At 49.8% G+C, this 25,640-nt stretch overlaps 2 protein-coding genes and 1 pseudogene across 5 annotated transcripts in view; 2 read left to right on the forward strand and 1 right to left on the reverse strand.

The window, feature by feature from the left end:
- Positions 1 to 7,835: 7,835 nt before the first annotated feature.
- Positions 7,836 to 10,344, forward strand: Chtf8 (chromosome transmission fidelity factor 8; the record flags this gene model as incomplete). The annotated part of the gene is given in 3 exon segments (XM_013503977.1): positions 7,836 to 7,893; positions 8,147 to 8,264; positions 8,658 to 10,344. Coding segments are annotated over 3 exon segments (369 nt in total). The 3' UTR covers positions 8,886 to 10,344.
- Has3 (hyaluronan synthase 3) overlaps positions 10,235 to 25,640 on the reverse strand; it is a 27,823-nt gene continuing 12,417 nt past the window's right edge. For 3 of the 4 annotated variants that reach the window (XM_005403568.2, XM_005403567.2, XM_013503975.1), the window contains 3 exons: positions 22,097 to 22,729; positions 19,081 to 19,182; positions 16,655 to 18,273 (listed from right to left, as the gene is read on the reverse strand). In XM_005403568.2, coding sequence (XP_005403625.1) covers positions 17,350 to 18,273; positions 19,081 to 19,182; positions 22,097 to 22,729 — 1,659 coding nt within the window. In that variant the 3' untranslated portion in view covers positions 16,655 to 17,349. Of the gene's footprint in view, positions 10,975 to 16,654; positions 18,274 to 19,080; positions 19,183 to 22,096; positions 22,730 to 25,640 lie in introns of those variants that run through there. The other variant, XM_013503976.1, reaches the window with a different exon arrangement.
- Positions 12,172 to 14,499, forward strand: LOC102025011 (annotated as a pseudogene).

Below are 25,640 nucleotides of genomic sequence, written 5' to 3' on the forward strand. Positions count from 1 at the left end.
GGGCCGCGCAGAGGAGGGGGCGAGCCCGCGGGGGCCCTCGGGTTGGGAGGGCTGAGGAACGTGGGGGGAGGGGTAGTGTGGGCGCGGGAGGCGGAGGGAAGGCAGGGGGCGAGCGAGCGGAGCGGGAGAAAGGAGGAAAGGGTGCCCGAGCGCGGGCAGAGGACAGAGAAGGGGGCGGCGCGGGCCGGAACCTCAAGGTATGTGCGGGAAGGGCTTCTTCCCGAGATAGGGTGGGGAGCCCAGCCTGCGAGGCTTGCGGGAGTGGAGTGGTGCTGGCGCCCAGAAAGTAGTAGGAATAGCAAAAAGAGGACCTCGTGGGGTGGGGGTGGGGATGACAGGACTGCGAGGTTTGTTCTAGGGGACATTTTCTTTTAAATCGCGGGGGGTGGAGAGTGTGCTGCGACTGGGAGAGATGATTTGGAGGGTGGTTGGTGATCCCGGCTTCTTTTATGGGCGGAGTGAAGCCGAGAGAGGAGTGGGGTGGGGTCCTGGAGGAGCGAAGTACTTGGGGACCGGGGACAGTTTGGATCTTGAGGGTGGTAGAGGAAAGGCCATTAAAAGAAGAGTCTTTGGCAGGAGGGAGAATAATTTGGAACACCACCGCGGAGTGGTGGGAGGCAGTTTAAAGAATGGGAGGGAAGAGAGTAGTTTTCTTGGGAGGTAGATTACTGGGCTAAACACTGGCAAATGGTTCCAGCAAAAGTGTAGGGGTGGTTGGGAGGGGATTGGAGAAAAGGGGGGAAGCGGGTGGCTGAGCTCTCGAAAGAGCGCCCAACTAGAAATAGGAAGTGTTTGTTTTCTGTCTCCCTAATTGGAAGGGTGGGAACGGGCCCAGGGTGGAGAAGGTGGGGGCAAATGGGAAAAGAAGACAGCAGACAGGGGAGACCCTGAGCAGGGCTGGGGAAAGGGCCTGGGGAGAAATAGGGTGCCATGTTAGTAAGAGGAGGAAAGGCTGAGAGGGGCTGCAGGGTAGAAGAAGATGGAGAAAACTGGAGTTACTCAAACCGACTGAAGCCATCTTTTCCACCCATTGTCTACAAATACCAGTAATTGATTCCCTCGAATCTGGGAATCCTGAAGTGTGATGGGAAAGTACCACGTGTATACGTAGCATCTACACACGTTTTTGAACACACTCTTCAATAATGAAAAGTTTGGAAGCATTCAGTACCACCTACCCTCCATTGCCCCTTTTTGGAGAGGAGCAAGTGTCATTTAAAAACAAGATTTTAGACTTAGTAACATAAGCCTGTGAAGAAATATGATCCTTTGCGAAACTAAGGCCATACCAGCCAGTCACAAAACCACAGTAACACTACTAATAAAAGTAATGTGTATTCATTTGTGTATAAAATTTGCTCAGTTCGTTTAATGGAAAGCCACATAGAGAAGTAGTTGTCATATTCAAAGAAACAACCTTCCAGAGTTTAATCCCTGAAGCAGTTTGGTGAACCTTCACTGCAGTGTTTGACTTGTTCTTTAACTGTGTAAACTTTTGGGAGGGGTATTGAGAATGGTTCTCCCTGTGCAGCCCAGGCTGGCCTCAAACTCTCAGTTACTTCTCCTGCCTCAACCTCCCAACTGCTGGGATTACAGGACTGTTAGTATTACAGGCGTGTGCCACCAGTTTAAATTGTGTAAATTTAATTTTACTCTAGATCTGCTTTTATAGGATTTTTGAGTCCCTTTTAAACATTCAAACGGTATATGTAGTTTAATATTAAGTGACATTTTATTAGGTAATATACTAAGAAAATGCCAAGCCTGTTGGTTTACAGCTTACCTTGTGTTAGACAGTATGCTGAGACCTCTATTATCTCATTCTTAGAACAACCTGTTGAAGCAGGTGTTTTATGCCCAGTTTATTCATAGAGAAATTTACGGAGTTACAGCACTCACTGCCACACATAGGTGGTATTGTAGAATCCAAATGGGCCTGACTAAGGGCCAGAGGTATAGCTCAGTGGCATAAGCGCTAGCCTGGCAATCCCTGAATTGGTGAGTTCGATTCCTGGTACCAAAAAAAAAACATTAAAACAACAACAACAACAAATTGGCCTGAGTACTGTGTCCTATCACTAAACAAAATATAGACCCTAGGACTAACCAAAATCTAAATAAATATTTATTTATTTATTTATTTTTGGTGCCAGGAATTGAACTCAGGATCTTGAGCTTGCCAAGCAGGCCCAATAAATAACTATTGACCTGGCAATTTGCAGATATATTGTGTCATGTACTTTTTTTTTTTTTTTTTTTTTTTTGAGACAGGCTATGTAGCCCAGGCTGTCCTGGCACTCAGGGTGATTGTCTATGGGATTACTACGATTGCCACCACACCCAGCATATATTTAATTATTTTAAAACATTTACTTATTTACATTTTAATGGTCGTGACTTCACTCTAGTTTTATTTATTTGTTTATTTATTTATTGGAGACAGGGTCTCACTATGTTGTTCACGCTTACTTTGGACTTCCTAGGTAGCCTGGGCTGACCTCAAACTCAGCGATCCTCCTGGTATTACATGCATGCCTCATCATGCCCAGCTATCACTCATACTTTCTTTTGGAGACAAGGTCTCACTATGTAGTACAGGCTAGCTTTGAACTCACTGTAGCCCAAACTAGCCTTGAATTCTGAGGTGATCCTCCTGCCTCAGCCTTCCCAATGCTGGGATTATAGGCATGTGCCACCATGCCCAACTTCACTCCAGTTTTTTAAATCATGAATTCGTTAAATCAAGCGTTGGGAAATTAATGCCTGATTCTCTCTTTAAAAAAAAAAGTACTGGAAGAGCATATGCCAGGACCTTAGTTTTTTCAGTCCCCAGCACCAAAAGAAAACACAGAATGCTTGGAAATGTTCTAATGGAGGTACATAAAGCACTGAGAACAGGTGTGTTGGTGCACACCTGTAATCTCAGCACTTAAGATTGCCACAAGTTTAAGGCCAGTTTGGGCTACCTAGTGAGTTCAAAGTCTTCCTGTACCGTTCAGCTCTAGAAAAACTTAGTTATTTGGTTTTTTGTTGTTGTTCTTTTTTTTTAAACTTAGTTATTTGTAGTTAGATTAAATCATTGAATCAAAGCCCTTTGGTTTTTTATTAATGGCTGTATGTTTAATTAGATATATATTGCCCTTCTGCCATATTTTATTTTGGGAACAATTACCCTTATGAGGATTATTGCTCAGGCTGTTCCCTTAAGTGTAATCTTTTAACGTTTACTTCAGAGAGCAGAGGATAAAAGACTTTTTTGTCAGAGGTTAGAGTGAACCCATGACAAAAAACATCCACTATCCTTTTGGCTTTGTTTTAACAATACTAAGGAGCAGAGATTTAGGATAAAGTTTTGAATCAGAAAGGTGGCATTGAGTTGATATGTAGGTTTTTTTAAAAAAAAAAAAACCCTAAATATGCATAAGGTGGAAAGTTTATTGTTTAATTGCTTACCTCTAGGTGTATTAGCTACTTGGGTGACAAGTTACAAGGTTACTTGCTATTTGTAAGAGATGATGTAAGAATGATCATAACATTTGTAAAGCATCCGGCCTTACAGAAGGTGCTATATAGCAGGGGGCTGAGTGCAGGGAGGATTATAGGAGACCAGAGTGTAGCGCAGTTAGGTTCCAAATCCTAGCTCCACCACATACTGGCTGTGTGATCAATTGCTTAACGTTTAGCTTCTCAGCCTGTTTCCTCATCTCTAAAAGGAAGTGGGAACACATCTCGTAGAGTGGTTCAGGATAAAGTGAGAGAAGTTAAGTGTTCAGCAAAAAATAAGTTCTGTAAGAAATGGAGCTTTTTTCTGATGATGTGCTGGGCATAGATAGTTTAAGAAGTCACATGGTGGTGCTTTGATTTGTCAGGTTTTTTACAAGAATTTAATAGTTCAAGCCAGTGTGCACCTGTAATCCCAGCATGTGGGAGGCTGAGGCAGGAGGATCACTGTTGAAGGCCACCAAGGGCTACATAATAAATAATAAATTGAAGGCCAGCCTGAACTAAATAGCAGGACTGTCTCCAGAAAAATTTAATAGTTCAGAATAAAGGTAGAAACCAAAAGACAAGGCATAGCTCCGATTGGTCTGATTCTAGCCAAAGCTTGAGTTTTGGTTAGGGTTCCCATTGTTGGTCTAGATTGATTCTTTAAATCTTGATTTCTTTGTTGCTGTATGATCTGTAATCTGAAAACCTGAAACTCTCTGACATTTGAAACTTTTTGACTGACATGATACTCAAAAAGTTTCAGATTTTTCAGATTAAGGATGTGCAACTTGAACTATACTTATTCTCTACCTGTTTTTCTAATTTTTTTCTGCTCTAAAGTGGGTGGAGACAGCTTGAGCTTCATATACTTAGGTCCTTTTTAATCAGTTGCACACTAAATGAAATACATATTTTTAGTCCCTGTCACCTCCATCAGGTGTGTCCTTAGTTCAGTAACCAGAGATACCTATTCTGGCCAAGAGGATAGTTTCCTAAAAATCTCAAAGAACCAGGAGTAATATAATTCAGATGTATGATAAAGTTTAAATTCACTAATTAGAGATGTTGTGCCTCATGTTTCTTTTCTGGTTTTTTGGTTTATTTTTGAGACAGAGTCTTGCTTTTAGTACAGGCTGGCCTTGGCCTTGAACTGGAGGCAATCCTCCAGCCTCAGCCTTTGGAGTGCTGGGATTATAGGTGTGTACCACCTCACCCAGCCCGGTGTTTTTTAATAGTTCAGTAAATACACTATCATATGTAAGTAAGTCATAAATGTTGGCAGATCAGTTCACAGGTTCCTCTAAACTAAACTCATACTGGCTAGGCTTGCACATCATTTATGTATACATCTGAGGCATCCTAGTAGATCTAGCAAGAAACAATTTTTACCATCTTGTTAGGGTACAGCAGTAGAATGGTGAGGTACAAGACTAGCAAGACTGTGGGCCATAGAATTCTTATGTTCAACGTATTGCTGGATGCTTGCCAGTACCACTAGATGTGCTCAGAGCTGGACACTGTGGTATATTCTCATATTCCAGCTACTTGCGGAGCTGAGGCAGGAGGAACACTTTAGCCCAGCCTAGGCAACATAGCAAAATCTGGTCTCCGGATTTGAAGCCCCAGGGATTGGAATACAAGTGCCAATCTGTCCAGGCAACCAAATGTCAGCTTTCCTTTGTCCCTTTAGGTTATCATTGTGAATTTCTGTTCTAACACAATGCCCAGGAAGTGGAATGCCCAGAATGTATTTCTGTATTCACGTTTCCTAAACAGTTCACACATACCCATCTCAAACCTGTGGCCAAAGAACGTAAGATTGATTTGGGTTGTGGTCTACTCTGAGCTTTCCTGAAGATGTTCACCCATGTGAATACATTGTTGCTTTTCTTAAACTGCCTTATTTTGCCATAGCATGTACTGTGTTACGTCATCAAAAAGTTACTTACAGGAGCCCTTTCTAAATCTGTTTTGTTGAGTCTTTTGATTTATGATATATTTAGCATTTTCTAAATTATAGGCAAAGTTATCAAATGGTCATTTGCTTTTCTCGCCCTCTAGAAAATTAGCACTTCCTAATACCATTTAGGGTCTTTAAAGCAACTTGGCATGTGTTTTGTTTTCATCATCACAATAGTTGAGTGAGTCATAATCTGGGTATTGTTCTGGTAGATAAGTCACTTGTGTGTGATCACACAGTAGTGTCTATACTTAAAGTCCAAGCCTGAACTTAGACTTTCTAATTTAGAGTTTTTTTTTGTTTGTTTGTTTGTTTTGTGGTTTTTCTCCGGTACTGGGAACCAAACTCACAACCTTGCGCTTGCCAGGCAGGCGCTTTTGCCGCTGAGCTAAATCCCCAGCCCCTTAGAGTTGTTATCTTGAAGATGAAAGCTTCAAAAAACCCAAGAGGAAAAGGATTTTGAAAGTACTTTAGATTCTGTTGGTCGTACTAGTAGGGCCTCTTCGTATGAAGACCTTGGTCCTTGGAGCTGGTGTTACTGTCTCAGGGCCACAGCCTGTACTGTTCCAGTAGGTATGGCTTACTAAAGGGTGTTACCTGTGCCCTTTTGCCATTCTGCCTGGAATTTGCAAGTGCTCAGAGTCTGCCTCATGCCTTGATTGCTGTTCATTTACACTAGCACTTGGTTTTTTTCTTTCCTTTGGGAAGGCAAATTTGGGTAGTAATAGGAGTGTGTAGGTGGTAGGGTAGCCTAGGTTTGTATCTTGACTCTGCCACACTCATTGTATGAGAACCACTTACAAGCAAGTAACTTAATGTCTGTATGCCTCAGTAGTCTCATCTGCCACGTAAATACCCGTATGTCATAGATTTTTCATGTTAATTGAGGTATCACCATATATACACAGGATCCAGTCCATAGTACAAATTCAAAACCTTAGCTGCTACTTCTAGTTGAAGTCCAAGTGAGTTGACCAACTTCATGTTCTCAGTGTGTTTAGTGCTATTGAGTAGCTGTCCTATAAGGCTATAGACACTATAGTACCTTTCTCTGGAGATCCAAAATGAAGATTAACATCAGTAAAGAAACTTGTTTACCATTTTAATCAGGTATTTGCCAAGCTTGAGCACAATTATACCTATTAACTTTCTACACTACAGTTGGTAAACACAGAACTAATAACTTTCCCTTAAACTCCAAATATATATTTGAAAGGCTTAGCCAGAAGCTGTAATTTTGGTCTACCATCACCTAAACCCACTTTGAATTTTGTCCTAAGAAAGACAAATACAAATAAAGTCAGTTGTCCCCTAGGAAAAACGTCCCATTTCTGCTGTTCTTGTAGAGTACCCGATACTTACCACTAGGTGGTGCTGTTGTATAAAATGAAATTAATTCTTCAAGTGTTGGGATATTCTCATATCTAAATGAAAGGTAGCTGGCTGTGATGGGACACATGTGTAATTGTAGCACTCAGGAGGCGGAGGCAGGAGGATCACCATGAGTTTGAGGCCAGCCTGAACTACATAGTGAGACCTTGTCTTAAAAAAACAAAAAAAAATGATGGTCAAAACATATGTTGAAAGTCAGTATCAACAGTTAGCCTAACCATTCCCTAGAGCTGTTAGACTTTTTCCAGTTCTGTTTGCCTTATTTTGAGTTTAAAGAGAAGTCCTCTGAACGTGGGAATATACCTGGTGATAGACATGAAGTTTGTCATTACCAAAGGAAAAAATAAAATCTTAACAGTTCCTTACTTTTTTAAAAGAAACATGCAGGGAAGAAAATAGAATACCTTAAGAAAGGCAAGTTAATATTTGTGGTCAAGAGTGATCCTGAGCCATGGCGGTGCATATCTTTAATCCTAACTGCTCAGAAGACTGAGGCAGGATGATCTTAAAACCAGCCAGAAGGATTGGTGGAATAGCTCAGTTGAGCATTTAGTATGCACAAAACTCTATGTTTAATCCCCAGTGCTGGGGGCGGGGGGAGGCGTGGTCTCTGCACTGTGTCCTGGGTTCATATTCTGTCTTTGATTTTGAGTAGTTACAATACCTATTTTCCATATTGTAGTTGACTGCTGGTGATTGTGTGTATATGCACCTGCAAGCTGGATGTCAAAAACCCAGGGCCTGTAATGCAGTAGGCAAGCATGCCACCACTGAGCTACATCCCCGCCAAGCTGTTGGTGATCTTTAGCAAACTTATCTAATGTACACAATCAGTAAGAAAGCTTAGACCTTATGATGTTTTTAGGGGAACAAAGTAATGTGTGTCTAAAGCACTTATAAAAGTCCCTGTCACGCAATAAATGGTATTTAGCTGTCATTTTGTTATTAACTGTCATCATTGCTATCCTGATCTTTTTCTTTTTTTCTTCTACAGTTTATTTTCAGTTGCTTTTTAAAGAAGGAAAGCTCATGGTGCAAATTGTTATTTCCAGGTGAGTACATTTTGAGATTTTTATTTAGCTTGAATGATTATACACAAGTTTCACATTTTCTGGAAGAATCAGGGTCTTTAGGTACATCTTGCATAAATCTTTGCATTAAGATCTCTAGTTCAGTGCTTAGCACTGCCCAATTTCCCAAGAATTTGTGCTCAACCCAGTTCCTTTGGGCCTTAAATGGTGGTGTAGGACACTACTCATCCTTCACCCCTCAAAAATATTGTAACCGCCAGCCCTTTGCTTGCAGTGCGGGGGCTGAAGGCCTGGCAGAATGGGTGCTGATGGAGCTACAGGGGGAGATCGAGGCTCGCTACAGCACTGGATTAGCTGGAAACCTCCTGGGAGACCTACATTACACCACTGAGGTGAGGGGGTTTTCTTTCCCTGCCTAATGCCTCAGGAAAGCGAGCTATACCAAGGTGGTGCTCCCAGGACCCAGAGTGAGGACTGCCCTCAGGTTTGTTACTCAGGATCTAGCTAATCTGCAGAGCTATCTGCTTGTTCTTCTCCCACTTCTGCAGTAGCAGGAAAATTTAGCTTGGGGGAATCTGGAAAAGTAACATTCCTGAAAGTGGACATTTTCTTATATGGAGCAAGAAAAAGTGAAAAAGGGTAGAGGGTGGATTGTCGAGTATTTTTGCTCAACAGTGGTAGAACCAGATCAGGAAGCGGCGGGGGCCAGGAACAGTTTTAGAAGCCACCTAAAGTGGAATGGTCTTTCCCTGAACCTCAAGCATCTTCTTCTTCTTCTGCCAAAGGGAATTCCTGTGCTGATCGTGGGGCATCATATCCTATATGGGAAAATCATCCACCTGGAGAAACCTTTCGCAGTTCTTGTCAAACACACTCCTAGGGAACAGGACTGTGATGAGCTTGGCCACGAGACTGGCACCACCCGGTACCTGGTGACAGCACTCATCAAAGACAAGATCCTTTTCAAAACCCGCCCCAAGCCCATTATCACCAACGTCCCCAAGAAAGTATGAAAGAACCCCGGATTTTCCCTAGAGAGCGGCCAACTCCTTGGACTCGTGCACCACTGCCACCTCGAGGACGGCTTGACAGTTCCCTGGGACCACAGGGGGGTCCTGTTCTGAACACAGGCCACCCACTGGGCATGAACTCGGATCCCTTCCTTATGGCAGCTGGTTCTGTTGGTGGAAATCTGGCACCATTTCCAAGGAACCCATCTTTTCCATCTTCATCAGGCTCACTGGCTTCAAATCCAGCACCTTTCCCTGCTGGTCCTCGTGACCCAAGCATGGCTTCTTTTCCAAGAGGGATAAATCCTACTGGCACAGGCACAGCCTTCCCACGGCCAGGCGGCCTGTTGGGTCCAGGACCAGGACCAGCTCTAAACCCTAGAACAGGAGCTCTTCCAGGCCCAGGTCCTATGTCTAACCCCAGGTTAGGAGGTCTCCCAGGCCCAGGCCCTATGTCCAATCCAAGGACTGGTGGTCTCCTGGGAGCAAGTCCTGACCCCAGAAGTGGTACCCCCATGGGACCCGGACCCGGAGCTGGACCTAATCTGAGATCAGGTGTCTTGTTGTCTTCTGGGAATGGTCCTCCCAATCCTAGGCCAGGTGGTCTGGGCCCTGGACCAAATCCCAATCTGAGATCAGGCTTTTTAGGTACAAACCCTGCCCCTAGGTCAGGTATGTTTCCAGGCCCAGGCCTTGGGTCCAACCCTCGAGCAAGTGGTGTGGGACCAGGTCTTGGGCCCAACCCAAGAGCAGGAGGCTTGGGTCCAAGCCCAAATCTGGACACCAGAGCAGGTGGCCTCTTGGGCACAGGATCTGGCCTTAACTTAAGAATGGCTGGACCCCAAGGCCTAGATCTTGCCCCAATTCTGAGAGCAGCAGGTCTTTTAGGAGCAAATTCTGCTTCTTTTTCACAGGCTTCTGGAAACATGGGCTCAAGCCCATCATCCATGGCAAGAGTACCTGGCCCCATAGGGCCAAACACAGGTCCTAGCTCTCGAGGAATTGGCCTTCCAGGGCCAAATCCATCTTCTATGTCAAGGGCTCCTGGCCCCGTAGGCCCTAATTCAGCTCATTTCTCAAGGCCAGGTGGCCCCATGGGTGTAAATGCCAATCCCTTTCCCAGGGGGACGAGTTCAGGGGGACTGAACCCAGCTGCCTTCTCTCAGTCTTCGGGCACATTGGCTTCAAACCCAGGTACCTTGCAAAGGTCTGCCGGCCTCCAGGGCTCAAGTCCAGCAATTTTCCCACGAGCCTCTGGGCCACTAGGCCCCAACCCAGCTAATTTCCCGAGGGCCACTGGCCTGCAGGGTCCAAGTCCAGCTGCCTTCCCAAGATGTACTGGTCCTTTAGGCCCAGGTCAAGTTGCTTTCCCCAGGTCAGCTGGTGGGCATCTGGGCTCTTCTCCAGCAGGCCCAGTGGGTATCAGTTCAGCTCCTTTTGCAAGGCCCACTGGGACCCTGGGTCTAAATCCAGCTGCTTTTCCAAGGATGAATGGCCCTGTAGGCAAGAGTGTGGTCCCATTTCCTAGGGTGGGGAGCCTCCCTGGCACAAACCCAGCTGCTTTCCCCAGACCAGGGGCTCCAATGGCTGCAATGTACCCAAATGGAATGTTACCCCCGTAAACAACACTTGTTCTCCAGGACCACTTGTTTTCCAGGCACTGTGGTTCTAGGTAGGACTGTCTCTAGGTAAAAAGGTAGATACGGAGCTACACATAGCTGAGGCTCAAGTTCAAAAGGCCTTTTTCCTCTGCTTTTTTCTTGACTGAAGGTGAAATGTTGTTTGTGGGACACAGACTGAAAAATTGGGAATGATAACTGGCCTCAAGAGAAAGGAACTTGGGCCTTCCAGAAGCCTGCTGTGCTTTTGTCCCACAGCTTTCTGCCCCTTGTTTATTAGTTTCTTGAATTGTTCTTGTGGACTTTTCCTCAGGGATACATTGGCCTGGCCTAGTTTGTGCGTAACCCCCTGCTCCCCACTGGAGAGTCAAGCTCACTGCTTTAGAGATGCACTGGCGAACGGACCATGCTTCAATAGCTCTGAACTGGGCCGCTTGGACCTGGTCACCTACTGCCAGACCTTTCCCTGGGGGCTTGAACACAGAATGGGGAGGTGGACAACCACTTCACCAACCCACCAAATAAATTTCTGCTTGACTGACTAGGCCTGCAGCTCCTTTCTCCTGGACTTTGAGGTGGCCGTGTGTAAGGCTCCTCTGTTCATCTGACTCCCTCTCCACTGGTACTCCCAATCAAAGAACCTCAAACTTCAAACTGATGTGGATGGGAACTAGGGTGGGGGTGGGGGGAGAAGGGGAGAAATCACTGTGCTTCGTTCAGCCTGATGTGAAGGATGGTTGGTGTTTTTCCTGCATTGTATCTTTTCTTACTATTTCTTTAATAAATGGGATGAGAGGGCTGCTGTTGTCACTCCTATTGTTCCCTGTTCCACAGGAAGGGACGTTTACCCTCTGCTTTTCAATGTCTCACTTTGGCCACAACTCTGCATGACGTGCCAGCTAAAAGGCTTGCACTGAAGAAGCAGGCTTTAGTTTTCAGCCTTAGCTTGCTCACTCAGCCAGTTATTTCACCAGACCCTGCCCCACCTGTACAATGAGTTATGCCACTGAGTTACCTGCTGTATTCCTTAGGTCCAGGTAGCTGGGATAGCTTAGCCTTTTTTTTTTTTTTTTTTTTTTTTTTTTTTTTTTTGGATAGGGTTTTACCATGCAGTTCAGGCTAGTATTGGACTCACTTTGTAGCCCAGGCTGACCTCGAATTTGTAGCAGTCCTCCTGCCTCAGCCTCCCAAGTGCTGTGATTACAGGGGTGCACCACCACGCCTGGCTAGTTTAGCCTATTTTTGAGGCACACTGATGAAACCATTTCTATCTCCAGCCCTTCTTAAGATTGGTGTAAAGAGCCATTTTTATTAAGTACAAAGGAGGAGTAGCTCAGAGTTACCAGCTTGGATCTAAAATGTCCTCTTAAAGCTTATATGTTGAAGTTGTGGTCCTCAGTGCACCGGTGTTCAGACCTGGGCGGTGGTTGGATCATCAACCCGTGCCCCCTTTTAATGGATTAACCCTTTAATGAATGTGTACTTTAATAGGCTGTTGGGAGGTACTGAGAACTTTTAAGATATGGGGCCTGGTTGGAGGACATAGGCCTTTGAAGGGTATACTTTGTTCCTTGTCCTTTTCTCTTTGCTTCCTAACCTTCATGAAATGAGCAGCTTTTTTCCACCATATGCTGCTGGCCTAGATGTGTCTCACCACATGCCCGGAAACAATGGATCCAGGTAACCGGAGTTACCTGGATCCTCGAGCCAGACCTTTCTTGAAATGGATTTATGTCAGGTATTTTGCCATAGCAACAGAAAGCTAACACACCAGCATTATGTGAGAATCTTTATTTTGACAAATAAGTGCAGTATAAAAATTTTGACCTGAAAAGTTAAAAAAGACTCCTGTCAGAAGTAGCCACGCTTGGTTTCTGGCAATAGGACAGCGGCTGCCATGTATCCTGGAAGTAGTAAGGGGAGAGGTACCGGCTCTGGGAAGAGGTAGCACCGTGGAGTCGTTATAAAAGCACCGCAGAGAGGCAGCCCAGGAGGAAAAAAAAGAAGCACCGGAGTGGCAGCAGTGAAGGCTAGAAGCAGACCTGGGACCATGAAGACTTGTACAAGAGTAGGTGGCGCAGGACAGAAGCCTAGGCAGCCCAGGCAGGACGGCAGTCAGCCTGAGCCCTCTAGGCAGGGTGTGGAGTGGAAAGAGTGAAAGACAGTTCAGCTCCAAAAGTAGCTCAGGAGATGCTCGTCATTCAGCATCTCGGAAGTCAATAAACTCCCGGCAGAGTTGGGGCTGCAAGCCTTGGAGGTCAGGGCCATGGAGGAAACGGCAGGCACCAGGGAGGAGCCTGTGGCAGCTGATGTTATAAACTCTGGCCTTGCAACAGTGAGAGGAGCAGCGAGAGAAACTGGTGGCTGCCAAGGGAAAGCGCTGCTGAGCCAAAGGTTGGGGAAGATAAAAACACGGAAAGTTGACCCCAAGGCTGCCAGCGCTGTATCCTGGATTGAGAGGAGCCAGCACTGCAGCAAGACTTCTTGACAGAAAAGAAGGCCAAGTTCTCAGAGGCCATGGACCAAGAGTTTGGCATCAGCAAGCTGATGAGTTTCGGCAGAGGTAGCAGGACCTGAACAGCGCGGAGGAGCTGCAGGGCCTCGCAGGGGAGCATGCCATCAATTTCTTCTGAGCAGGGAGACTAGTCCTCACCTTCAGGGACATACGTGTGCTGCAGGAGGATGTGCTGGTGAACACAAACCTGGTGGATGAGTGGGCAGAGAACATGGAGCTGTGGAAGTAGCCTAACTGTCTGCCCTATGCAGAGAATAAGAGCATTAAGGACTTGGCTTAATAGCAAACACTTCATTCTGTCCTGGGCAAGTAAAGTGAGAACTAGAGAGGGAGCAGCTGTACTCCTCCTGTTTGAACCAGGGCAGCATGGCCAGTGGCCTGTGGGAACTTGAGCGGAAAGAGATCTGGGCCACTCAGCAGGGGCAGGCTGTCTCTGAGCCCCACAGGGTCTCAGCTCACCCCTGCATGCCGCCCAGCAGAAATGGTCACCTCAGAAAGACCGTGGAGGATGAAGACAATCTGCAAGAGGGAGGTGGTCATGTGTGCAAATGATTTGCTGCGTCCTGGGGGCCAATTCAGGATGGGGACTTTGGTTCCAGACGGCAGGATTGGGGTGGGAACTGAAGGCCCCAAGTAAGGGAGGCAGCCCTGGAGGATGAGGCGAGGCGCTCATGGCATAGTCCCTGCTGTAGGAGCATACTTGCATGGAGAACATGGACATACTTGTAAGTGATAGGGACGAGGTGAAGCTAGAGCTACAGAAACAGCTGGAGAATGGGTGCCAGCGTGAGACAGCAGCGAGAAGGTGGAGATTGTGAAGATGCTGGAAGCTCGCCAGCAGAACTGGGAGGAGGAAGATCCTGAGGAGAAAGAGAGGTGACTGTGTTCAACCGGCTGTTTTGCCACACCTTGGGGACATCCCCAGCTGCAAGCAAGCCGGCAATCAGGGAAGAGTGGGAGCAGCTCATGGGCTCTGAACAGGACAAGGAGTGCTTGGCCAGCGGCCACTCCAAAGTGGACAGGGAAGAGAACGTCGGCTAGAGCATGGCCAACCTGAATGAGAAGGAGCAGCAGGGCTTTTTACCTCCTCCACAGCCCTGCTCCTGTGTCAGAACAAAGGGCTGCTAGTGGCCACATTGCCAAAGGGGTCCCGGTGAAGGTCCCCAACAAGTCCCTGCCCTCAGCTATGTACTGCATCAAGCACATGATGGCTATCGAGGACAAGCACAGCAGGTGGGATAAGTACCATGGCTTCACCCCTTCAAGGAGAAGGACCACTTCAGGCCCATGTTCAGACTGAGTACATGGACCGGACAGACCAGAAATTCATACCCAAGGTGGCTTTCCTGCAGCTGACCCCCCCCCGCTTCCCAGGAAGGGCTCAGGTAAGGTGAAGACGGAGCAGCAGGTGAGGGAGGCGCTGCAGAAGCGGATGAGCTCTCATGATGTTGCCTCTCACCCCGAACACGGTTCTGTTCCTGTTCGAACAGGTTCTGTTTGCTCCTGGACGAGCAGAAGGCCCAGAAGACTCCACACACACTGCGCAGTGGGAGTGGGAAGAGTGAACACGAGCACCATCAGCAGGGGAAACTGCCTCCCCTGTGCTTCCCTCCCCAACCTTAATGTTAAACTTCCCTCCTTATTAAAAAGTCAGGTAAAAATAAATATGTTTACAAATTACTGTAGAAATATAAGAGGGTTAAAATTCTCAATGAAGAAAAACCAAAATGTGTCCAACTGTATAAAGGCTCTTCCCTTACAAGAAACAGGGATAAAGCTGAAGACCCAGTTTGGTTTTGCTGCTGAAGTATACAAAATAACTTAGAAAACCCAGACGAGGTCAAACATTGTGCTCTCACCATCAGTGCCTGCCTTTTTTTTATCTGAGGAAAGTTGATACCACGGTATAAGGCAGAGCTGATGGTAGGAGAGCCAGGAGTTTCTCATTCCGAGTCCATCGTCCTTCAAGTCAGCGCTGAAGAGAAACAAGCCCATGGTGGTGACGTCTAACCTCTACAGCTGGCTGACTGGACTTCCTCCACTGCAGGGCTCGAAATACTTTATTTCTTGGCCAGCACAAGCACAGAACCGGGAACAACTGCCTTTAGCAAATGCCTGCTGGGTCCTGAACATCATATGTTGGGCCTGATGATCAACTAGAAGTTTTAGTAGAAGCTCAGATGTGGCGGCTGTTGGCTATCCCTGGAAAACCCTTGAGTTCATGGGAGAGGGAGAAGAACATCAGGGTTTGGCCATTTGTGGTTCAGAAACCACATGGTTCCTCTGTCAGAAGCACCGGGGTACACTAGAGGTTTGCACACTAGAGGTTTTCCCCCTCAACTACTCTCCAGCTCAGCGCTGATTGTGAGGGGCTAGTTGGTCCCTCTGAGAAAGGACATTTGGAAAGTGAGCAACCCCTAAGTCAAGGGCTTAGCAGGATTTCAGGTCTCAAACCCAAAAGCTGAGCAGTCTAGATTGCCAATCTCTAGAAAATTGCTTTGCCCCACTCACAAAGCAGTAGAGGGAAATTTAAATAGCCCCAAGGGGTATGAGCAAGAACCTTTGAGGGTAGGAACAAATCACATCTCCTAGTTTAGTTGCTGGACGGAAACAAGCACATGCAGCAGTGACCATCCACAGCCTGGCTTTACGAGTTCCCTAGAGAAGCTGGCCATGATGGCACACACCTGTAATCCCAGCTACTTGCGAGTCAGAAGCAGCAGGATTATAAGTTTGATGCCAGCCTGGAACACTAAACAAGGCTCAAAAATAAAAAGGACTGGGGAGCTCAGGGGCAGAGCACCCCTTGTTTCAATCCCCAGGACCACAGAAAAAAATTCCCTAGGGAATCCACTGAAGAGAATGGGTAGTCTCACAGATGGCCAGCTTCCATGTGAGGGTTCACTTGGGCAACACCGAAAGGCTTTCAGCTGGGGATGATTGTCAAGAACAGTAGCCTGCGGGTCACACGTTAACCAAATGCTGAAGATTCTGTTCAGTTCCAAGATGGCAGCCAACATGAAAAGAGGCTCCCACCATTCTTTGTATATGTGCAGAGAGCAGGTTTGCCTATTGCAGTGTCTTATAAGAGCCTAAGCTCTTTCCCAGTTGCCACCTTAAGAATCTTAGCCAGGGTGATGATAGAGGTGACTGCCATTTTATCACCCCAGAAATGTGTCTTGAAAGAAAGTGAAGTCAGGAAGATACGATGTCTAGTCTCAGTTCAGAGCTGAATTTGAGAGGATTCTAGTAGTGTCCAGGTTAAAACACCGCAGACTTTGCTTCACATGTTAGGGTTTGATCTTCCCAGTAGTTGGCTAAAACACTACCTGTCCAGCAGCCATCAGCACAGACAAGATTAGAATTCATCTAGAAGTCTGAGCATCTTCAGGTGCAACACATTCATTCCGAAGCTCCCCTGTCTTTAGCACCACCACGGTCTGTTCTTCCCGACAGACCTTCCATTTTAATATGCACTTTTAAAAGCAGTTCGGTGTTTGCTGGGCACAGTGCCACACTCCTGTAGTCCCTGCATTCTGGGAGACCAAGGCAGGAGGATCACAAGTTCAAGCCCAGGCTCAGTGACTTAGAGAGACCCTGTTTCAAGGTTTTTAAAAATGGGGTGGGGGTGGGGCAGATGTAGCTCACTGTGAAGGCCCTGGGTTTAATCCCCACTACTACAAAAAAAGTAAAAATAAAAAGTACAAAAGCAGTTTAATGATATCTCCTACTAGTCTGGCTTACCCCTGGGACATGGAGATGTGAAGTAGGGTAGATCACATAAAGCACCATTCTTGGACCCTGTTTTCTGATACCCAAAGATCAGGCCTCTGGGCCTCGTATCTCAGGCACAATCTTAACTGCATTGATGATCTGTTGGAGGGGGGGGGACGTTCTTGGCTCAGATCTCAGTGGAAATTCTACCAGCTCTGCTTATGTTCACATGGGCGAGGAGAACCCCTTCCCACAGATGTCATTGCTTGCTTATCAGAAACTGCCAGAAAATGCAAATAGCGCTTGGTTGGCACCTTTCTGAGTTCTCTTGGGACCCCAGGGAAGGAGGTAGAATCCTTTGCAGAGGCCAAGCAAATAAGCAGCCTGAAAACACAAACGCCCTCTGCCCTGAGCCTGAAGAATCAGTGTCACCTCCTCTGAGCAGAACTGCCCAGCACAGGCCATACTACAGTCACGATTCTTTGCATTTCTGATTTGTCCCTTTGGACCATTAAACTAAAACACAGCACTCCCTCCTCCCCCCAACCCAATCTTTCTCTTTCATTCCCCATCCCCTGTCTTCCCCATTGCACTTTTCCCACTCTGCTTGGGGGCTGTGTCACACCTCAGTGAAAGCCAAGCTGTACTGCTCTTGCTTCTTCCCACACCGCCGAGCAATGATGGCCAAATACAGCAGGAAGAGGGCCACCCAATAGCAGCCATAGAGGGCAGCCCCGGAAATAAGGAAGGTTTGCTCAGTCTCACTGAACAGGCCCTGCCAGTATGCTGTGTACGCCAGGCCCCCAAGAAGAACTGTCATCCAGATGGATACCGGGATGAGGCCAATGAAGTTGACCACGATGGTTTTCCGGCCTGAAGTCCCCCAGCCAGCCTTGTTGATGGTGGCAATGGCAAAGATCTTCGCTGGCAGGAGGCTGGACATGTACAGAAGGGAATAGATGGACATGAAGATCATCTCTGCATTGCCTCGAAGGAAGCAGGCGTAGGTAGCCTTGATAATGCCCACCAGCTGCACTGTCAGCAGGAAGAGGAGAATGTTCCAAATGCGGCCCCGGTAGAAAAGTTGTATGACCGTGGCGATGAGGAAGAACGGGAAGAAACCTGTGACCACTGATTCGTAGGTCATCCAGAGGTGGTGCTTATGGAACCACAGAGAGTTGTAGAGCCACTCCCGGAAGTAAGACTTGCTCCAGCGCGTTTGCTGGTTGAGCCACCGGAGGTACTTGGTGGGGGTCTCTGTGAGGCACTTGGAGCGTGCTGTATACTTAGTCTGGTAGCCAAGGCTCAGCACTCGGTTGGTAAGGTGCCGGTCATCTCCAAAGCTACACTTGCTGCCTAGGAACTTCTGATGGTACCAGTCCTCCAGGAACTGCTGGAGGAGGCTGTTGCGGTACATGCCCAAGGGCCCACTGATACACTGCACACAGCCAAAGTAGGATTGGCAGGCCCGTTCCACGTTGAAGGCCATCCAGTACCGCACACTGCTCAGGAAGGAGATCCACGAGTCATATTTGTTGAGAATCTGCAAAGGAACAGAGATGCTGGGCCTCCTCCTCTGAGGACATGCGCCCCAAAGAGGACAGATACCGCAGACCAGGAGGCCTCCCTACCCTGGGTTCTGTGGCCCATTGCTCAAATTCCAGGCACTAGCACTAGCTCCACCAGAACTGAGGGATCTCAGGCTAAAAGGAGCTGACTACCCGCTCACTCTCCCCAGAACCAGCTCTACCTCCCCACTGTGTCATCTGTACTCACTTTCCCAACTAAGCTGATCTAATGGTCAGAGCTGCCTTCAATCTCAGGAGGCAGTGGTGGTGGCAGAGATAAGGCCCAGGGAAGGAAGCAAAACTTCACCCTAGCCATCCATCCCGCTGCTTCTACAGTTGTAAAGCTTCTAGGAAGATGTGATATATTGTCTACAGCGTTCTCTGCAAGATGATCCAGCCCTTTATGCTCATCATACTGCCCCGAGCTCTTCCGTCCAAGTTCTCTAGAAGCAAGGACTTCAAGGGCCTAACTTGGGAGTGACCTACTACACACCTGAAAAGGAAGTACCCTTTAGGGTCTGTGACCTCCAAACCTATAGCCCTCCCTACATAGGCTGTCTGTAACTATTCAGTGATTTTTTTTTTTCTCTCACATTAAAAAAAAGAGCAGGTAATGAATTGCACTGCAAGTGAGGTGAGCCCTCTGGTATCAGTGAAAACTGTCAGAGGGGACCCCCCAAATAGCAGGCATAGCCTATCGGGTTAACAAACAGAGTGCAAAAAAAAAAAAACCAAAACCAGAGTCCACACCTCTACCCCAGGGATCCCTGGTTACTTCTTACTTGAACATCTCCCCCGACTCCCCCTACTTGGGGATCCTCTTCCAAGACTCGAAGCATCTCGATGGTGCAGGCTGGGTCCAGCACAGTGTCAGAGTCGCACACCTGCAGGGGAGTGCACCATGAGCCTGTTCTGACCTCAGGTCAGTAGGTTCCCTCTCCCCTCCACCGGCTGTTCACCCCCTGAGGGAAGTGACCCTCCATGATTCTCTTCCACTAGAGCGGTGTTAGCCAGAAAGGGAGGAGGAAAAACAAAGGCAAGTAAGGAAAAGGAGAGTCCACATCCCAGGCTTGACACCAGTAAGCTGAGGAGAAAACCCAGGAGAGCATAGGCACCAGGCCTGGCAAAAGACAAATGCTTAGCACCGGACAAGGTTTTGCCCCTGTAAAGCTAGGCTCCACAGAAATGGCTCAAAATACAAATCTTGGGCAGAAAGGGAGAGCAAGTCACTGAAGTCAGACAGCAGGCACAGTGGACTAGAACAGTAGGACCAGCAGACAGACATTCCTCAGAAAGCTCAGAAACGGCTCCGCTCCAGGGCTGCTATGCCCAGCAACCCCATAGAGTAGTTGTTAACAGTCCCCCCAGTTCCAGTCTTTGGCCTCCTGGACAACCTGCAGCCCCTGTGGTGAGGAGCCCTCTCCCTCCATGAGCCCACAAACGTGCCCCCCTCCACATACTCTGCTGCAGCAGACTCCCCTGGCCAAATCTTTTAAGACTGGGGCACAGTCTGGCTGATGGCTGCGCCTGCCTCGGTCTACCCTGAATGGCCGAGGACGCTAGCAACAGCTGCCTCCAGTCAGACCCTCGACCAAATCCTGCCCACAGGCCCTCCTCCCCTCAGGAGGCTTCCGGTCTCAGGTGGTCCTGTGGTTAGTGAGCCTGCGCTCTGAAAGTATTTCCCTTGTGACTGACTCCTTGTCTGTTTTCTGAAGAAAAGTAACTGAAAAGTAGAGTCCCGGTAACTGCGGGCAGGGGAACTGGCCTGCGGACCCCAGGTTGAGCTCTCTGGTTGCTGTTCTCAAAGCAGAGTGTCTGATGAAGAGCCCAAATCCTTTTACTACAAATTGTTGACGCAAGGTCTTGGGTTTAACCCCCAGCACCAAAATAAAAAAGTTGCTGAGTAAGGTCAGGATGGAGGCTGCTTCTGACACCCCAGTCTTCCCAGTTTTCCCTCTCCGTGTTAGAGAACAGGGTGGCCACAGGCAAGCAACAGTTGAAGGCCAAGGGGGAATCAGGCACCAGGCCGGGTCCCTCGAATGGGCTTTTTCAGCCTCCCCGGACACACCCTTACAAGCTGTCCAGGACGGTCCCAGGGACCTCTGGCCAGACTCAATCTCCTCAGCTTACATGCTAAGCACCTGGTTGCTGGTCTCGCTTCTACTTCCTGCCTGGACCCCAACCCATTCTCCAGGCTGCTCTGCCTCCTCCGCTCCACGGAGGTCTTTCTAGCTGAGCAGGGTGAGGTAAAAAAGAGCTCTGTGCTGGCTGGGTTCTCTTCCTCAGAGGCAAAGACGCACGCCCTCAGCAGCCTGTGGGACACCAGCTGAAATCCAGCAAGCATTCACTGTAACCCAGGGTTGCCTTGGGCAGTGGTCCCAGGGCCATAAAGACAAAGGCATGGCTGGGGGTATGCTTGTGCGGCGGCAGTGGGGTGTTTGCAGATCCACTGGAATACACAGGAGATGACTGGGGAGAAGTGTTAAGTGGCAGAGCAGGTTTGGGGGTCCTAAGCTTAAAGGGAGTGGATGACATAGTCATGGTCGCTTGAGCACACAAGTCAGGGCTCAAGGCTTTTTGCTAAGCTTCTGGGACCCTGGGAAGGTTTTCTAAAGTGTCCACAACCCCAGGTGAACTGCAGACTCAAACCGCCTTCTAGGCTCAAATCCCTCCCTACATGGCTAAGGAGGTCCTTGGGCCTAGGAAGACCGAAGAGAAAAAGGTATCAACTCTCACATGGGACACACCTTCAAAGAAGCTGAAGTGTACAAGCTAATTTTAGGTAGGCACACTACAGACAATTTAAACAGGGCTCACCATGGTGTCAGCAAGACGGAAGTGGCACACAGGTAGGCTACCAAAATAGCCACCCTTCTTTCAAACATTTATGAACTATGGGCAAACTCCTCAGACAAGCGCAGAGAAGGGCAGAGACAAAACAGGCGCAATTTGGGTGCCACAAAGAATTCTGGACCAGAATCTGGGACCCTGGGTTTTCCATGTCTGTGTGGTACTAAATGTGTGAGTTTTAATCTCAGTTCTCTCTAGGTTCTATTATTTGAAAATGGAAGCTCTGGCAACCCAATAAAATTTCCAGCTTGGAGTCAATGACCACTTAGACCAGATGAGTAGGTTCTGCCTAGGGTTCCAGACCCCCCACCAAAGACCCTGTGTCTGTCAGCCCTTCCTCAGACGTGAGCTGGGCACTAGAAGAGTGTGACTCTGGGGCCCAGAACGTACAGGTGAGTGTTTTTGAATGAGGCTTCTTTTGCTCTTCACATTTTGTTAGGAACAGGCATAACCTCATGTCCCAAAGGTGAGCAGCACTGCACAGAGCAGAGATGGGCTGCCTGGCTCACGCCTACCTGCTTCTGCGCCTGACTAGCAGTGTGACAGTAGGCAACTTACTCTGTGCTTCGGTTTCACCTTCTATGAGGAAAGTTAATAATAGCACTTATCCCCGGAGCATTAGGACAATTAGGAGTAATCGATATATTAGAAGTGCCCGAGACAGTGCCTAATGTGAAGCAAATGCTGTGCACCACTTTGCTGCTGTTATTACAGGGACAGCAAATTCAGAGCTCTTCCCAAAAGCACAGAACTACATGCCGCACAAGCGCGATTCCAAGCCAGCTCTGACAGCAGGACTGCTTTCAGAGCCATCATGCCTTCTTGCCTGCTTCAGCGCAGAGGAGGGATGTGCACAACGCACACCAAACCCACCCCGAAGTCCCTGGAGAAGTCTGCCCCCGGCCAGATAGTCCCCACATACACACACTTCGGGGGAGGCGCCCTTACCTGAACGTAGTCCACTGAGCTGCCGAGGGCCTTGAAGGCAGTGTACATGACCTCGCGCTTGCCTCCCCACTTCTGCATGATACACGAGAAGGTGTTGCTCTGCACCACCGCCTGCACACGCTGCATGCCCTCCTGCAGACTGGCCTCCGTCTCGCCCTCACCCGCTTCGTGGTAGTTGCTGCGCCACACAAAAAAGCCGGCTTGATCAGTGCCGCCTAGCACCTCATGGAAGATGTCCAGCATGTAGGCGTCGTCCTGGCGATTACCATCCACCACCATGACCACCTTGAGGTCAGGGAAGGCGATGCGCTGGACCGAGCGCAGGCACTTGCGCAAGTACTCAGGGTCCTCCTGGTAGGCGGCGATGCAGAGCGCCACAGTTGGGGGCCTGGAGGTGGGCAGCTTCAGCTGCCCGGCCCGGCGCATGCGCCTGTGCTCCAGGAAGGCGAACAGGCTCTGGATGAGCAGGTGTAGGCCCAGGATGGCACCATACAGGCCGAAGGACAGGTGGTGCTTTTCCGTGTAGATGAACTGGTAACCTGTCACGTAGGCTGTCAGGATACCACCCAGCACTGCCAGGGCAAACAGGCTGGTGCCCACTACACGCAGAGCTGTCGTCAGCTGCACCGGCATCTGGCGGGAGAAAGTGGGAAACGTGGGGTCAGGCAGGAGGTAGTATTCTCGGAGTCCGGCCCAGTACAGCAGAAGGGATGCAGTAATAAAAGCTATGACCACTTCTTGAGCATAGCTAAAACCGTCTGGAGACTCAGAAGCCAGAGTACTGGGGTACAAGTCCTCGCTCTGCTGCTGTGTAGGCCCTCAGTTATTTCACCTGTAAAATGTAAATTGTGGCTAATCTCCTAGCATCTTCCAGGGGCAAATGGGGCACATGCAAGGTAGCATTTATTATTGTTAGAGAAAACAAAGACTAGAGTTAGGTGACAGCCCTGGTAGATGGCAGACTAGGATCTGCCTGAGCAAAGCTCTTAATAGGTAAGCTTCGGTGGGGTGAGCCTGTAGCCAGGGGCATCCCCGAGTACATACAGGGATGATGGGGCTCCCAGGGTGTGGGAGAAGGTAGGACGGTGGGTGACCAGCGGCCTAAGAGCCACAGCCCCTAGTGGGTAAGTGACTGGACACTAGGAGGGGACTATTCACTGGTGAAGGACAGCATTGGGTCCTGGAAGAAAGCCGGGGAGGAAAAGACCAGAAACCACAGGAAACATAAAAAGAGGTGCCAGGGGAACAAAGATGCACACAGCTTCCCTTGCTCACAGCAAAACCAGTAAGAGAAACTTCCTTGTGTTCGCCTCTCTCACCTTGTTTTCATTTAGTCCAAGACAGGAAAGAAAGGGAAAGCAGACAAGGGAATGAGGAGGAAATGAGGGTGGGGTGTGGACAGCCCTGCTAGAAGCCCAGCACCGAGGAGCGCCAGAGGGAACTGCAGCCACCACTGCAGCAGCCTCACAGAGGTGGCTGCCTGGGGAGCCCCGTCCGCCCGGTCCTAGTGCCGCTGGATCTCTGCTCATCCGTGGGCCCAGCCACCCCTGGAAACGGTGCCAAGTTTCCGTCTGCAGTTAACTTGGGGCTCCTACAGTCTGCCCTGTTGGAAACAGCTGTGCTTTAATGAGAAAAGCCCAGGCTTGGCACCAGAGACTTGGCGTGAGACAAGCTCTACTCCCTCCTGGCTGCCTGACCTTGCCTGAGTTTTCTAAAACCTGGTCCCCCATCACTACAAAGGGGGCTCCATGGCTTCTTCCTTCACAGATCTCAGGTCCATCTCATCTCCCTGAAAGTGGGAATGTCAGTCCCGGAGATGATTTCCTCCACAGCCTAGATGGTCACAGCGGTGTGAGGAAGAGAATGGATAGAGTTGACAAAGACTCCTTCCTGCCTTCCATTCCAGCCTAAGCTTTCGGAGGATGGCTTCTTCCCACCGGCCCCATCTGGAGAATCCCGTTTCCACCCTGGGACTCCGCATGATAAACCTCTCCTTCCAAGCTCGTGCCAACTCTAGGTCTCACTGAATCCCAGCCTCTGACCCCTACAGACACAGTTTGCCGCCAGGGGACACCTCTTACACAGGAGGGATAAGAAACACGCAGTCACTGCCTAAATCGGCCCGATTTAGGCACCAGTCAGGCACCAGCAGCGTTCAGGCAGCTGGGATCGGAAAGGGCTGCTGGCAGCCTCGCCTCTCCGGGAAGCACGGCCTCCGGGCTCTCTGCCCCACCAGCTCTGGGATCCGGCGGCGCGCTTCCTCCGCAAGACTCCCAGCCCTACTCCGCCACCCCCGCCACCGCGCCTGCGGCCCAGGGCCTGCATGCACAGCCGAGGGGCGTCCGGTCCCCCTCTAGAGCTCACAAGCCCGAGGGGCGCGGCTGGCTCCACTGCCCGCCTGCGCTCGCCCTGGGAAGGGACAGGAGGTGCGCGGGGCTAGCGCATCCGCCACCAACCTGCTGGGCCTCGGCTCCCCCACCAAGGTGCAGTGCCGGAGACTGCGCCCACCGGGTCACTGCGGCCAGAGGCACTCGCCACGCTTCCTGCCCCGCTGAGCCTCACCTCCTGGCGAAGGTGGCGCGCGCGCCACACCCACGTGCCGGTTTCCCACGACCCAGCCGGGAAGGAACAGAAAACCCCTGGATTCACAGTGGGACCGGGGTGCGTGCATCTTCCCCGGGCCCCAGTCACCTTGGCAAAAGTATGCCTGCAGACAAAGGCGGCATCCCTGGTATCGCCAGTTCCCTCCTTCCCCGGGGGATCCCTCTCTTCCGCAGGAATCAGAGGCATGGTAACCCTCCCCTCCACAGAGGACCCCGAGAAGGTCTCGCAGCCCAGTACCCCACGTGTAATCAGGCGCTGCTGAGAGCTTTGGCTGAGGTGCCCAGCCCAACCACCCAAAGCCTGCGGAAGAGGGGGACGGAGCGAGGTGCTCCTAAACTGCTCCCTGCCCCCCATGGTCACAGCCTTCGCTCGGAAGGGGCCCACGGCAGCCCGAGCCCGCCGCCCAGCACGTTCAAGGGCAAGAGGCTGAGGGCGCCCCCCAAGACCGGCCGCGGGGAAGACCAACGGAGGCGCCCTCCAGCCAAGGGCGCAGGCTTCCCCGTTCAACCCCGAAACTTTGAGGGGCTGCCCGCTCCGCAGCGTCTCTCCCGCTGACAGGTGCGCCCTGCTGCGGGACACACACGCCGCGGGATGGAAACTCGCGCGCGCGGCGGGGGCTCCTTCCGCAGCGCCCGGCGCCCTCCGGTCTGGGCTCTAAGCGCGAGAAGGAGAAGGAGCCAAGTTGGGCGGACACGTGCAGCGCAGGCCGGGCTAACCCGCAGGAACCGGGGCGCCGGGGACCTCGGCGTCCCCGCAGGTGCGAAGACCCCGGCGGGCGGCCTGAGCCCCGCACCCTCGCCCGCCTCCTAATTCATTCACCAAACAGGAGCCGCAAGGGAGGAAGGGAGGAGAGGATGGAGGAAGAAAGGGAGGAGGGGTCAGCGGGGAGCGGGTGCCGGAACCGCCGCCGGGGAGCCCGGGCTGCCGCTGCCGCAGCCCG

The sequence above is a fragment of the Chinchilla lanigera genome, unplaced genomic scaffold (genome assembly GCF_000276665.1).
Source record: "Chinchilla lanigera isolate Chin_1 unplaced genomic scaffold, ChiLan1.0 scaffold00083, whole genome shotgun sequence".
In the NCBI taxonomy this organism is placed as follows: Eukaryota; Metazoa; Chordata; class Mammalia; order Rodentia; family Chinchillidae; genus Chinchilla; species Chinchilla lanigera.